Source organism: Antrostomus carolinensis, unplaced genomic scaffold (genome assembly GCF_000700745.2).
Source record: "Antrostomus carolinensis isolate BGI_N321 unplaced genomic scaffold, ASM70074v2 scaffold1220, whole genome shotgun sequence".
NCBI lineage: Eukaryota > Metazoa > Chordata > Aves > Caprimulgiformes > Caprimulgidae > Antrostomus > Antrostomus carolinensis.
The window spans coordinates 36,711-53,075 of NW_010287499.1; the positions used below are offsets into that span (position 1 = coordinate 36,711).

At 37.8% G+C, this 16,365-nt stretch overlaps 1 protein-coding gene across 1 annotated transcript in view; it reads right to left on the minus strand.

The window, feature by feature from the left end:
* PIP5K1B (phosphatidylinositol-4-phosphate 5-kinase type 1 beta) overlaps positions 1–16,365 on the minus strand; it is a 49,940-nt gene that overhangs the window by 33,436 nt on the left and 139 nt on the right. Inside the window, exons 2-4 of the mRNA XM_010162955.1 lie at positions 15,658–15,790; positions 11,145–11,297; positions 9,091–9,390 (exon numbers count right to left, since the gene is read on the minus strand). Of these exons, the coding sequence (XP_010161257.1) occupies positions 9,091–9,390; positions 11,145–11,297; positions 15,658–15,790 (586 nt within the window). The remainder of the gene's footprint in view (positions 1–9,090; positions 9,391–11,144; positions 11,298–15,657; positions 15,791–16,365) is intronic.

The window sequence follows — 16,365 nt, forward strand, 5'->3', positions numbered from 1 at the left end:
GTCACTAATCCCCTGCTAGCTTTAAGCACTATTTTGCTTCCACACTACATAAATAACCCAGTGAAATGAAATCACAAAAATATGTTGTTTCAGAATATGGCAAAGTAACTCCCTGAATCAGATTTTCTTTTCTCTGAGCTAATCAGATGTTAGAGCATTCTATGAATCATCTTAGACATGGTTACATTCAACTTTCTCAGCCCGAGACTAATAGCGCAAAACAAGTATTTCTGGAGAGGAATTTCATTTTTATTTCAGACGCAGTCCAAGCTGAGTACTGTCTGACAGAGATACCTGCATTCACGTTGCTAACCATGCAAAACAACTCAAGTTAGCAGGTCATTTTCATAAAAGAATAAAGGAAAATCCTACTAAAACTAAATAATCTCACAAGCTTACAAAATGCAAAAACTAAAATGATAACCATGCAAGCAAGCATTTCCTCTCCTACAATAATTTTAGAAAAGGGACATAGGAACTAACATAACAAAACAAAGACTGATTTTACACCGAATCAATAATTACTCTCCAATGTAACGACATACATAAAAATCCCACAAAATAAAGGACTATCTGGCAAAATAAGCATTTCTTATACACAAGCACACAAATGTCAAATCCCTAGTGATGGGTCTGGTTTAGAAACTCTATCCCTAGAAAATAAATCACTAACCCCTCGCAACCATATGCGGAGTCACTTCCAATTTCAACAGAATTCTTGAAATATATTGTAAACTAACACTTCTAAAAATTACAATCTGGTTTCTGATTTTCAAAGCAGAAGTAAAGAGAAATTTGGAATATAAACTGATACTACACAAATGATAATACATAAAGATACAAGAGATGTACAGTATCATTTCATGTCCATTTTCCTCAAACTACCATTTCTGAAAAAGAGGCTCTTCATCTAAGATCAGCACACTCTCCACCTCCATGCCATGCCATGCCATCTATTATTTCTGCTCTACGCTGCGCTTCAATACTCCTTTAAGTTGTACAAACACCACTGTTCATAAGGACATGGTGTAGAATGGGTCACTGAAATTATTTGGGCTAAAGAATAATCCGCATAGACCTTTTGAGGTAGAAAAAACACAAGAAACCCAACACCCCCCATTCCCCCCACTACTAAGGGGTTTGAAAAATCCAGTGAATAAATTTGATCATACGAGGTGCCTGTCACAGCTATTTCAGCACAAAACAGATATGCATTCACGCCATAAAACATGAGACTTTTGTAGCAACTAGCTAAAACAGCAGTGATGAAAATAATACCCAGACCTGAAACTTATAAGATATGACCTTCTTTGTCTTCAACTTTGAATTTCCTTGTTGTTAGAGGATTCTTTGTTAGTCAGACCATTAATGCCACTTTTAAAATGTGGTTTCCTTGGAAAAGTCCACAGCGTTCTTTGCTAGTGTAATAAAGGAAAAATGCAGACTCTAAAAAGTCATTCAATTCTCAACAGTAAAAACATCTTGAAATTATTTTGTTTTTCTTAAAAACCACATGGCCACAACTGGATTGTCATTGCTTCTGTCACAGATATTTTGCAATATAGGTATCAATACAATAATTGTTCTGATGTTAACTTAAAAATGAAAAATGGGTAACCACATACTTTTGTTGAGAACGTGCCTCAACACCTGCATGAAATTCTTATAAACGTAGAGAGCATTCCTAACACACTATGCCTTTTACTTTTCTGGAAACAGGATCATTTCCAGCCACTGCTACTGAATGTCTGAAAAAGCAAAAAAACAAAACAGAAATTGTAACAGTATTGCATCAAACTAAATAAAACTAATTCGGGCAAAGTGCAAATTCGGAATAAACAGGTTCAATTTAAAATTACCAGAAGGGACATCCCATAACATAAAAAGCATAATTTTTCTGTTTGGTTTCCAATTCTACTTAGAAGTCTTATCAGCAATGAATTTTGTCCTCCATGTCTTGAAAAATTTTAAGCAGTGAGAAAGAAAAAAACCCCAAGACTTGAACTCAAATGATGTTCACAAACTTTAATCCTCCTGATAGTGTGGAGATACTAGCTACATAATCTTGGCAATACTCCTGTGAGGTACCTAGTAATTACCCTAATTTTCTAATGCAAAGATACACTATAAAAATTAAGTGTTCTTCTTAATGTGTCCTACAGAAGGAACAACACTGAGCCGACCTTCATCTGTCAGGAAAGGTTTTGTTTTTCTCATCTGCAGCAAGACATGCCTTAAGGAAAGAGGTGGAGAAGGAAACAGTAAAGATTATTTGAATTACACTTCTTAGTAACAGCTTTATTTACAGAGAGAAGAAGAAACTTATTTTTCCACTATCATGAACTTGGAAGAGACATCCCCAGCAAGAAAACATAAAACGTGCACATTTGCCAACTTGTAGGTCATTAGCACTTCAACTGATAGCTCAAAAAATACTCCTCCTATTGAGACAGAAAATCTAATTACTTACTGCAAGACAAAATTCCCCAGTTTTGTAGTGATTTGCTTTGTCTGTGTAAAACAATATCTGTTATGTGGTTTTAAATGTGGAAGGTGTCACAGGATCTCCAAGGTCACTGAGTGAACTGAGAAGAACTAGTTTTGAGTTTATAGGCCAGCTCTTAAATACACTTCATTAAGAAAACAGCCCTCTTAAAGTAACAAATGAAGACCACTAGTGCTCTTATAAACTCTGTCTCACTTTTTCCCAACTTTTTAAAATAGGTGGGGAATAAATCTTAACTTCACTTTTTACAGTATTATGTCTTTGCAACTTCACTTCACTGGGGAATTTTATCTCATATTTCAGGATAAATAAATACTGTTTTATTTGCATAGCTTTTTCATCTTCAGTATTTATACACATGAAAAAGTGTTATGCAAAAGGAGGGAGAAATACTGGGAACTGACCACTAACTGACAGAAAGAGGTTATCTGAATGCATACAGGTAAACATCTTACTCAGCAGACATTAACAGCAAAGAGCAAAAAGAACAATACTTGGAAATTTTTCTTCCATTTGCCTAGTTAATAGAGCTAACTGCATTTACATGCACTCTTCTTTTTAGCCCTTTCCAATTCTCTTTTGTCTTGAATTCAGCAGCAGATAGAAAAAGAAAAGCACAACCAGTATATTTTTAATAGAATACCTCAAATTCCTGCATATGACTAGATGACATTCAAGAACATACTGTATCTGTGCAAATATTTACAAATACAGAATCCTGTGATTATCTGTTCTCCAAAAATTCAGGTTTCTTGTTCAAACTTATATTAACATGCTTTGTTAGGTAACTAGATGAGAAACAATTTGTAGAACAACATCTCTGTATAACCATGACATTTGTCAGTTCTAGAAGGGACTCCCTTCATTTTTTCTTTTAATAAACAGTTACCAGTTCCTGTGTACTTCAATGGACTACAGGGAAGATACTAAGAGTGTTTTCACAATCAAATCACTGGACCATATTTTGATGAGATGTGCTAGTGTACTTTTCCTACAGTAATTTTTGACATATACTGCTATAAAACTATCTTCATTTTTAACATGAGATGATCGAAAGACAAACTCTGTTACCTTTGTGTTTGGACTGTGAATTCCTTGTACCAGAGAACAGGTGTCTTCCCCATGCTTTCTGCCCAGAACAGAGCTAATTTGTATTTATTAAACTGTTTAAGAGCTCCAGTAAAGATCAAATAAGTAATAATGGATGTCTAGCTTTACTTTGATTCCATATCAACTATGAAAAATAAAATTATAAATTCACTTCTAGCCTTTCTCATATAGAGCTGTACTAATGTTACTTGTACCTAACAACACATCACTTAGTGCCATAGCTTATCCTCTGCCCCATATAAGTATTCTTACACAGAGAAACAAATTCTGCAGGATTAGGTGTCTATAACAAAACACAACAGCAGCTACGTTTGATGTGGAGTTTAATTTTCTGTATTTTCTAGTTAAAAAAAAGAAATCCCCAAATGCACTTTAAACTGTCTTTAATGTCTTTACTGACTTTGTTTTTACTTGGTATTTGCTTATGTACCACAAAGCTTTTAATTCTTTGTCTCATTCATCAGCAGAACAGTTTCTGTTAATATTTGTAAGACTAACTTTGTTTTAAAATTGTAGAATCTGTTCTGTTCTTTCATAATTTGTAATTTTATACAATGATCAGAGTAGCTAACAGCATGATTACTAAAAATAAATGACAGCTATTGAAACTACCTTCCAACACTCTTGGTATTTACAAATACAAAATACAGCTCTTCACAAATTAAAGCACTATGAAGTGAATAAGGCTTCAAAGCAAAGATTTTTAGGAAAGGTATTCAAGCCAAGTCAAATTATTTATTTTTAGTACCATTTACCTGTAGTGTGTCCCCTGTCTTTCACGCCCTGCCACCCACCCCAGTAACTATGACCACACCTGTTTGCAAGGATAGGATAGCTATAATGAGTCTCAGCAATAGCCTGGAATTTCAAAGCTAGTTCAAATTTTCAATTGTGTGCATTTTATTCATGATAAACTCAGGAATATTATGCCTTTAGGAACACTGTAATATTATACTCCTTGGTTTAGCTAAAGTGCAGAAAGCAAAAAATGGTATGTGAGCGGACCTTTCAGACCTTGTCACCTTGAGTGTGATCAAAGTAAGCAGGGGTGGGAGATGGAGAACGCTATCAATCTCAATCGGTACCTGTCTCAAAGTAGACAATTTGGAGTGGCTACTGTAGGCACCACACCATGACAGATTGCCACAAGCCCCTCAGTTCCATCCTCTAATGGGGTAGATCATGCATCTCCTCATCAGAGCTGCAGGAAGGTATGACAGACAAGAACTGATACTCCAGCAGTGGTTCACCACTGCTGTACTCGCTACTACCTTTCCCTGGGGAGGGAGCTCTGTGTCAGCCAAGGAGATGTATCAGAAGGCCAGCTCAGCTAAGCAAGGAAGCCTGAATGTGAAGAGGGAGCATAAAGGATGGGGGAGGACAGACAGGCTATAAAGGAGGAACTCAGAAACATTGCCTAGCCATGAAGGGAAGCCAATTATTGTCAAGGAAGCCAAAGCTCAGATAGAGTTGAGACGTGCAAGGAATGTCAAAGACACAAAAAGAGCTTCTGCTGCTATATTAGTGGTAAAAGGCTGACCAAGGGAAATGTGGACCCATTGCTGAATGGGGTGGGTCACACAATGACAGCAGACAGACCACAGCAGGTCCCCATCACCTTCTTTTTTTGTCACCAGCAAGTTCTCCCAGGCCTCTGCACTTAAGTGAGGAGTCTCAAAGAGGAGAGAAGCTATCAGCTGGCGATGTTTTTATTAAAGAAGCAGGAAAAAAAACATTGTTTACTGATTCTGATTGCAAATATGAACAATGAAAATATAATCCAAATTCAAGCAACATAGAAGAGAATTTCTTAATCCTGAAATATTTGCAAGATCAAAAATTTCCTTTCTTTCAGTACTTTTTAATTCCAGTACCTACACTAACTTTCTCACTTTGGAGTAAAAGGAAGAAGAGATGACAAGTTTTGAAGCCCTAAAAACCTAGGTCAGTTATCACTCATGCTGAGTACTCATGCAAATACCATAAGGGCAGAAAAAAAGCACTGGCAAAAACAATGTCCTTTTCCCAAAATGGATGGAATATTTCTATTCTTTCTAAATGCAGTAGTACAAGGTAGGTAGTCAAATCCAACCTCATTTGTTGAGCAAATTCAGCTACAGGAAAGATAACAGTGTCTGCTTCCTTTGTTTTATAACAGAGTATGACTTATTTGAATAGAAAAAATAAAAAAAGCCAGTCTAATTTTTTTTATATACATGTAACGTTCAGTGTGTGTATGCATATACAGACACATACTATACTATAAGGTATATATATGTATTTGTGTATACACACTGATTATTTAAAGATAACTTTCTTCTTTTAAGAATATTAAGATTTAGCTGGGACTTTAAGAACTCCAGACTAACTTCAGAGTTGTTAATCTAAGATTACACGCTGGAAAAGCTTATGTTTAGTTCTGTACCCAAATAACACATAGCAAGAATTTAACCATACTTTCAAAGAACCAGTAAGTCTCCTTTATAAGTAACAATAAAATTATTCAGTCCAGTTCCCTCTTTTAGTTTCTGTTTGTTATTTTCTATACAATAGACCCCTCCAGGCTCTGACTGGGTAAGTAGTGTTCAGCAAGTCGGGGGATGCACAAGAGGGCATCCAGATGTGACGTACTGATGCATTCTGCACTATCACACATGGCAGAAGCTCACAAAATACTCGCTGCAAGAGGCTACAGAAAGAACAATGTGTGGTGTTAGATAAACGTCTCACTCTGAATATGCAGCTGAACATTAGGTCACCCGGATTTGCAAACCAAGCACAAGGCATTGCAGACTTCTGTGATAAACAAAAAGAACTATTCATGCGCAATAACAACGCTTTCCATCTTGCACCACAGGTGGCAGCGAACAACAAACTCTTGATGTTCAGGATGCCTCTTCTATGTGATGAGTTCAGCTGTCCCATTCTGCTGTTTTATCCTGAAATTCCAAGGATTCCCTTCAGATAAAGCCAATCTTATTTCCCTGTGAATCTTGTGAAACTCTGAAAGACCTGGACAACTCCTCTTTTTCCTAGTTCATATTTTCTTACCTTTGCTACAGAAAAAAATCCATTTTACAACAATTCTCCCTGTCCACAAGTGGCATTGATTCCATTCACCAAGGTCTTCTCAAAGGGCAATGGCATAAATCCTTCTCCCGCCTTGAAAAAGTTATGTGGACATTAAGCATTACCTTTCAGCTGAGGAAGAAAGTACTTTCCTCCAGAACTGAGTTTGCTGCCACCAGACACACCTCCCTCACTCAAGCTTCCTAGCTCTTGTTAACTTACAAAAAGGCAGACTTACTGAAGAATACTGAGCTTGCAGCTCTATGTAAAGTTTATCCTATGTAACAATGGTACCACAGGGCTATTTATTGTGCCTCAGAAAAAAATAATCAAAATCTCCAAATTAATGGAAAGCAAGAACAATAACAAAAAAGCTCTACTAGACTACTTTCCTATATTAATCGCTATTTCCACAGATGGATCAGTGTAATCCTGTAAGTACAGACAAATAGAATCATAGAACAGAATCACAGAATTATAGTGGTTGGAAAAGACCTTTAAGATCATTGAGTCCAACCATAAGCCTAACACTACTAATTCCACCACTAAACCATGTCCCTAAGCACCTTGTCTACCCATCTTTTAAATACCACCAGGGAAAAAGACTCCATCCCCTCCCTGGGCAGCCTGTTCCAACGCTTGACTACCCTTTCCGTGAAGAAGTTGTCCCTAATATCCAACCTAAACCTCCCCTGGTGCAACGTGAGGCCATTTCCTCTTGTTCTATCACTTGCTGTCTGGGAGAAGAGGCCAACTCCCACCTCTCTACAACCTCCTTTCAGGTAGTTGTAGAGAGCAATAAGGTCTCCCTTCAGCCTCCTTTTCTCCAGGCTGAACAACCTCAGCTCCCTCAGCTGCTCCTCATAAGATTTGTTCTCCAGCCCCTTCACCAGCTTCGTTGCCCTTCTTTGGATCTGCTCCAGCACCTCAACGTCCTTCCTGTAGTGAAGGACCCAAAACTGAACGCTGTACTCAATGTGCCTCACCAGTGCCAAGTAGAGACGGATGATCACTCCTGCTGGCCACACTATTTTTGATACAGGTCAGGATGCAGTTGGCCTTCTCAGCCACCTGTGCACACTGCTGGCTCATGTTCAACCAGCTGTCAGCCAACACTCCCAGGTCCTTCTCTGCTGTGCAGCTCTCCAGCCACACCTCCCCAAGCCTGTAGCATTGCAGGGGGTTGTTGTGACCCAGGCACAGCACCCAGCACTTGGCCTTATTGAGCTTCATACCATTGGCCTCAGCCCATCGATCCAGCCTGTCCAGATCCCTCTGCAAAGCTTTCCTATTCTCAAGCAAATCAACACTGCCACCCAAATTGATGTCAACTGCAAACTTAGTGAGGGTGCTCTCAATCCCCTTGTCCAGATTGTTGATAAAGATGTTAAACAGAACTGGCCCCAGCACTGATCCTTAGGGAACACTGCTAGTGACCGGCTGCCAACTGCATGTAACTCCATTCACCACAACTCTCTGGACCTGGCATCCAGCCAGTTCTTTACCCAGCCATGAGTACAGGGGAACAGTCCTGCAGAAAGGCATCTGGGGGTTGTGCTGGATGGTAAGCTCAATGCGTCAGCAATGTATCCTGGTGGCCAAAATGGCCAACCATATCCTGGGGTGCATTAAGCACAGTATACCTAACTGGCTGAAAGAAGTTATTGTCCCACTATACTCAGCATTGGTGTGGCCTCACCTCGAGTACTGTGTGCAGTTTTGGGCTCCACAATATAAAAAGGATATAAAAATATCAGAATATGTCCAATGGAGGGCAACAAAGATGGTTAAAGGACTAGAGGTCACGACTTGTGAGGAGTGGATGAGGATATTAGGTTTGTTCAGCTTCAAATAGAGAGATGACCTCATTGCTGTCTACCCCTTCTTCAGAAGGGGGGCAGAAGGGGTGGTGTTGATCTCAGGTGCCTGGTGATAGGATGCAAGGGAATGGCTTAAAGCTGCCATCAGGGAAGTTCAGACTGAATATCAGGAAACATTTCTTCAGTTAGAGGGTGGTCAAGCACTCGAACAAGTTCCCCAGGGAAGTGGTCATGTCCCCAAGCCTGTTGGCGTTCAAGAAGTATTTGGACAACACTCTTAAGATACATGGTTTAACTTTCAGATTGCTCTGTGCGGAGTCAGGAGTTTGACTCAATGACCCTTATGGATCTCTTCCAACTCAGGATATTCCATTCTATGATTACACGATCTTGGATCCCAACAGCTTAACTAAAATAGAGGCTTCATCGGTGCTCTGACTTCCATAGTTTTTCCTAATTATATTGCATGAAAAAGGAGTGGAGGTTAAACAACCTACAGAGCCATGTTCAGCTCTCTGTTTTGCTACGGTAGATCTAGAACAGATGTCAACACAGAAGTTTAAATAAGCAATAATTTCTACTCACTCGACAATCCCGCTGTAGTGTTTTCATTAGTGCGCTGTGTGTTTCAGAGTCAAAATACAACCCTTCATGCATGTCTTGCAAGAAATCCAAGTCTTTGAATGTAGGGTTGGACTTCTCCCTCTCTTTTCTTGATGCCCTCCGTTTGTACGTGGAGCCTTTCAAGTCATATGTGAAATGCATTTTCAAGGCTCGTGGCAAAACATTGTTCATTACAACAATTCTAATATTAATGCCTCCTGACTGAACGCAGTACAGTCCATAAAATTTGGGTAGAAGAGTCCTTGGATTCTGGTTCAGATTCTAAAACAAAAGAGATATTGTTGAATATGTCAATTTTCAATAAAATTCCATGCTTAAGAAACTTATTTTAATACCAAAAGACATTAACAAACATCACAAAAACTGTGCATGTTTTCCCATTCAGTATAGTTTCTTTGACCAGTTGATTTTCTTTCTGGGTCTGTAATTCAGAAAGCCAGCATAAACACTGCCTTTTTGCTAGGAACTTATTTAGGCCAAGAGCAGAGCAGTAACTGCATTTATGCCATGTGTCCCTTTCTCATATCCCATGAAAGAGTAAACTATGCCAAACCTAAAAGCACCCTGAAGATTTAATTTATTTATTCTGACCTTAACAACCTTTGCATTCCATCTGTTAGAGGCAGTTTGGATCAAATGTATCTCTCATTACCTTGACTTGGATTCTGAAAAACAGAACTCCTTTCTCCATAAGGCTTTTCACATTGAGGTTTAGTGCCAAATGACCAGGTTGTCTCCACAGGAGTGTGAGGTCATAACACAATGACCAACCATCAGAACAGAAAAGTGTGAAATAATCCAAAATCCACTATAGGCAAAAAATTAACTATGAGAGGACAAAAGGTGAGAGCAAAAATCATCCTTCTGAATACAATTACTCTGAGTTTTTGGCACAAAAAAGCAAGAAGAGAAAAAACTACCTGAAGTCTTACATGATTACTAAGTCACAACAGAAAAATATGGGAAGAAATTACTTTCATAGGAATTAATTACAGTGATCAAAGTTTTACACTTTCTGCATATGGCAGCAGTGAGAATGAAGTTCCCAGAAACAAAGCAAAGTGGCCTTACATTTACTTGTAACAACTCAAACTTATGCTGAGCTGATTATTATGATTAGAAACACCAACAACGAACGTACCTACCACCATTGTTCTTTTTGATTCTGTCAGTGCACATTTTTTTAAAACAAACAGTGAATGCATGTTACTTTAGTGTAATAATTACAATATTCCTCATTTTTACTACAAGTGAGAGGGTGACTTTTCAAGTGTTTACTTAAGAAAGCAAAGAAAGAAAAGAAAGTCAGTCACAGGTCTAATAATCCAAAGTCCTGCATACCACCCAGAAGAATCTTTGTTCATATGTACGAGTGCCTCCTGGTTAAAAAAATTAAGGAGAATTTAGGTTCTACTTACTTTGTATCAACGTTTTCCCTTTCTGATGACTGACATACATACAATACTGTAATTGACTTAGCATTAGCCCTCAAAAAGCTCCATTTAAAAATTAAGTTTTGAACAAATTATATGATAAAAATAGTTTTTTACATCATTGTGTTAATACGTGAGAAGTGAAAATTAGAAGTAGTCCAGAAACAAAAGTGAAAATGACCAGTCTATTTTCTTTGTCCACTCTGAGTGAAATGAAGAAGGTAGACAAACAAAATGGAGAAAAACAAAGTTGAATTAGCACTTTAGAAACCTTTTTTTGTTACTATCTTATTAGAAGAAAAGTTTGGTATCAAATTAGAAGATGACGTTCAGCTTCATCCTGAATGCTAAAAGAACAGCAATTATTATCTTAAATATATCTTTGATTTATATCTTTATATATCACTATATTCTTTCTGATAGACGTGTGGGGCACAAAGTTGAAAGGTAAAAAATTTCAAAAATATTACAAAAAATATGGATAAAGCTAATGAAAGATTAAAGACAACAAATGAGACTGAATCTTCAGAAGTGTGACATGAAACAAGAAAAATACAGATAAAACAGTCTTCAATTACTTACCATATAGTAACCTGGCAAAAGCTTCTGAAGAAACTCAGCCTCTTTGTGTTGAACTGTTTTGATGATGAACTCGTCATCACTAGTTACAAAAAATAAGGACCCACTGGCACCTGGGTTGGATAATTCAATCAAAGGCTCACTGCAGATTGAATACTGGAAGAGACAAGAATTGTTTTTCACTGCCAGTGCATGCATTACTCAAACACAAGTTTAATAAAGAACTGCAGGTTCAAGTAGACACAGGAGAATCATGGAGCTTATTCTTTAGGCTTCAACTGCAGCAAGTCTACTGCTGTACAGCAAGCTGGGTCACAGTAATTTGGCTGAGATTCAGCAGGCCAGTTGTTACACTCCATTCTGACCAGGACACACTGCATAACCATGGAAGAGCACTTAGCAGCTGAGTCTAAGGTCCCTCTTCACATCCCACCCCACCAGCTGGACCTTCCCTGGAGTGGAACGAGTGGTTGAGGTGGAGAGAGTCCATCCCCACATTGTTGGCATTGCAAATTCTTGAGTCAGAAACCTTAAGATGACGTTTTTGCTGCAACTGTTTGCTTTTCATAGCCATTTATGAAACAGCTACAGGGAGATGTTAGAAAAGCCCACTGAGAGTACAGGTTTTTCACTATAAACAAATAAGCAAGTCCTCTTCTGTGAAAGTGGGATTGAAACCATTAGAATAGTAATCTCAGTACAGTCTTCTGATTGAAAACTGCTGGAAACAGGAAAAACTAAATACCAGTATACCTAGGAAAAATTGGGTTTTGGAGGATCTTTGTTTTGGATGCTTAGACAGTCTTTCTCTTCCACAGGGAGACAGAAATAATTACCATCATGTTAAGGAGGAAAAAGACATAAAGGAGTACTCCTTACTAGTAGAACCAGATCTCACACAGAGGCTAATGTACATTTATTAATCTCCATTAATTCACACTTCATGCTTCATTCAAACTAAATGCAGACAAGACATTAAGATCAAAAACATAGAAAATCTGTTTATATTAAACTTGAGAGCTCATCTAAAATACAATATTATTAAAGTTTCATTTACACACTCTTTTCCATTGTTATGTATCATCAGTTTTACACACTTGGAAATCTACTGTACAGTCCAGTATTTTAAGGCTTCAGTCTTTGAAAGAAACAAAATTACAGAGGATGTGAACCGTGAGTAGTGTAAACACTAGGGAATTATTCTTAGCAATGCAGTATGTCTTCTGGTCTTCTCAGAACAAAATAAATAACTGTTTCAGTAACAAATATCTGGTTTACTGACTCATTGCCTGAGATGAGTTGAGCAATTCCACAAAAAAAAACTCGTTTTCTTTGCTGAAAACAGCTTCATTAAATTTAACTGGAATCCTGCCATTGATTTCAGCAAGTGGAGATAGCAAAAAAAAGTGATACAAGAAAATCTAATACATATGTTCTTTTGTGAGCACCTGAACTAAAGAATCATGCTTCCTGTGGACTCAAGTCATTGCCTTAATGCATTTTTTTAACCTCGGTCCAGCTGAGGCTTTTCCCATACTTGTAATTTTTAAAGAGACTTTTGCATGCTATAAAAGTATTTCCTGTTTCTCTCCCTGCTTCTCAAGTTCACTTAGTTCTAATTAATATGAGAGACTTTTCTTGTTAATCCTATAGTTGCAGTTGTCTACAGATAGAACAGCAATACTGGTCTGTAACACTATAGACCTCCAGAGCAAATCAGTTGTATTGCACTCCTTGCATTTTTCTTGCCAAGATATATGAAGCTTCATGAGTAATTGTCATTGTTGTAAGCATCTGAAACCAATTATCCTAAACAATATAGCTCAATAAAATGGCATAGCATAAGCATGAATTATTAACCTACACTGTGTGTTGGTCATTTTACAGTTGAGTTCATTCCTATAAAATAAGGCTACCCACCAAGTGTAGCTATACAAAGAGCCCAGCTAATTTTGACTGAACACTTATGAAAGCCAAATCAAAACTGAAAAAATAAGAAAATCTCCAAACCCTGACAATTAAGTACAGCAAAATGTCAGTACTCCATGAGGTTTCCAGTGACAATTTAATTCTACCAGCTCTTCAAATGTATTTACCTTCATTATACAGTCTGACTACTACAGTGCATTACCGCTCAACTTCCTTGGAAAAGGGGAAACTGTAAATCTTTGGGACTGTCAGTGCAAATTAACAGCATAAACTTGCATATGCTTGCTGTAACTTCTCCTCTTTTTACTTTACTTCCCCTTCAGCCACAGCTGGACAATTAGTTGGCATATTGTTACAGTAAAGTGTTTTAGATACTGAATTGGAATTAGAGTCATTACATGACAGATCCAGATCTCACAGGAACAATGGGGACTTTTCAGTCAGAACCCTGACACATGCTACTGGAAGCAAACTCTTAACCAGACATTTTGGTCATAAAAGGGTCCCAAACTAAAAATAGTTTTGTTTTATGATCATAGTACCACTCTGATCACATCTGCATCTCGACTGCAAGGGACTGCAATCTGCTTTGATTGCAAAGTGATGTCCAGTTAGATTCAGAAACAATAGAAATGGATTCTAACATGCCTACAGAGCAAGAATAACCCTAACAAAGTCATGCATCAGTTACAAACCACACACTGAAATTCAAACCATATTTCACAAAAATACCTTATTGTTAAAGGAAATTTGCTTTTGCATTTTCAAGAAAAGAAGGTGCACTTAATCTTTAAACTAGCTTTTCTGCTTTTCCCTCTCTCTTGGAAACATATCATTAGTGTCTTTTGCTGTGCCAAGAGGAAAAATAATCTGCAACAAGTTTACTGGGAGTTTCCCTCAGTGATGCTGTGATTTTGTAGCTAAACTATGTACCAAAACCTCATCATCAGCAAGCAGTCTTTCAATATTTAAAGGGGGTTTATGAGAAAGATGGAGACAGACCTTTTAGCAGGCCCTGTAGTGATAGAACAAGGGCTAGTGGTTATAAACTAAAAGAGGGAAAATTTAGACAAGATAGAAGGAATACATTTTTTACAAGGAGGGTGGTGAAACACTCCCAGAGAGGTGGTAGAAGCCCCATCCCTGGAAACATTCAAGGGCAGGCTGGATGGGGCTCTGAGCGACTTGTTCTAGTCGAAGATGTCCCTGCTCATTGCAGGGGGATTGGACTAGATGACCTTGAAAGGTCCCTTCCAACCCAAACCATTCTGTGGTTCTATGGTGGTATAATCTTTATGATACTGCAAATGCTTCCACAGATAGAACAGAAGTTGCAGGTGATGATAGCTTTACTCTAGGAAGTACGGTCTTTTTAGCAGCTGGAAACACAGTCTGAATACGTCATCTTTCACAAGGTCCATAAAAGGAGATAGATACACAACACATTAGATAATGACACCTTTATCAAACTCCAACCCAACTGCACTTCCCTGCTACTAGCACCTATAATTCAAAAGAATAATCTGTTTTTATATATAGCTATTGGCATGAGGGCTAATAATACAAAATCCATACCTATTACTAAAGGATTAAAATCATACACCTGCATTCAACCTAAATAAAAGCAAAACCCAATAAGTTTTGCTTTTAGGCTTATTAACCAAGAAGGGAAAAAAACTCTCGTAACACCTTGAACACAACAGAAGTTAGTGAAGTAATATATTAAGTAATGTTTCAGCATCATTTAATCAATTTTTCTTTTCTGTTCATTCAAACTTTCAGACTCTTTTGGTTTTAAAGAAACAGTTACTATTAATGGAACAAAAAGATCATTCAAAAGAAGCTAACAGCAAAACTCTGACATGCAAATTTGATAATTTGTACTGGGACTCTGTTTTGGTGGGTGGACTGGCATGAGACAAACCAGACATGAGACAAACATCTAGAAAGTAATCCAGCTTTTTGCTTTCACACTACCCTTCAAAAAGCAGAACTACAGGAGAAGTAGAATAGTGGATCCTCATCCCTGGCAGTGCACAAAGTGGTTCTACCAAGTAAAGCCTGCTTTTATGATGGCAGCAAATGCATCACATTTTTTGCATGTACACAGTTGAATACTGAGAAGGAATAAGTCCTCAAACTATAAAATGCAGAGAACAAAGGAGATGCTCTAAACTGATTATTTTTGAGCCTGCCACCCACTTTTCTCAAGGCTAGATGGGAACATTTGCAAGCAAATGTTTCTTTAATGAAGTGAATAAATAACACAAGTAACAGAAGAGCACTTTATTAGAATGGAATTGGTAGAAGTCACACAAGCACTGATTATAACTTCACTAGAAACAGTGACCTGAATGAGCAGTAACAAAATACTTTAGCCAATTAATTAGCAGGTTTTTATAGGAATTGTCTCAAAGATGAAGAATTAAAATTTTTGTAAAATACTAAAAATATTCATTAGTTATAAACCACTCCATAGACAAAATTTACTACCCATTTGGGGACTGTTAAATTGTCATTTTCTGTCACTATGAAACAGCATACATTACAATAATTTGTAACTCAGAGGAAAACTGCAAGCTCTTACCAAGTAATCATCAGGCTTGATACCAAAAAGTTCTCTGAAATAGCGGAAGGCAAGAGGTGCGTATGTCTTAAATCTGAAGTCAGGGTAATGATGAGCCGGGGTGAGATTGCTCCCTTCACTGAAAACAAAAACAAAAATAAACCAAACCCAATTATTACTGAGCAATTTTTAGTGACTTCCTTCCTACAGCTTGTTTTATTGTAAAACTGCCTAACTCAGTCACTGGCCTTCTGAGACAAGAGTCATAAACGCGGATAAATCTTCCTACCACCATTAATCAGTGTAATAGAAATGTCTGTGAGAGACAGAATACCGCCAGCAAATTCCTTTCTCCCGCCTTAAAGAAAATTACTGTTTTCACCACCCATATCTATTTGCATAAATACTGGGGTTAAACTAATGCTACAACTTCTGATACTTCTCCAAGGTCAGTCAGTCTAATAGTTTACTGATGCACTGCAGTGGTTCGACCCACAGTGGGACCATGTGGTCCTGCACTCACTCGTCTCACCAGGTGAGACAGGAAGGGAATCACAACAAAGGGGGCACAGATTAGGATGAGGACAGGGATGGCTCATTTACCAGTTATGGTCATGGGCAAAACAGACTCAACTTGGGGAAGAAAAATCAATTTAATTTGTTACCATTCACCTCAGTAGCACAGTGAGACATAACAACCACATCTTACAACACCTTCCCCCACCCCTC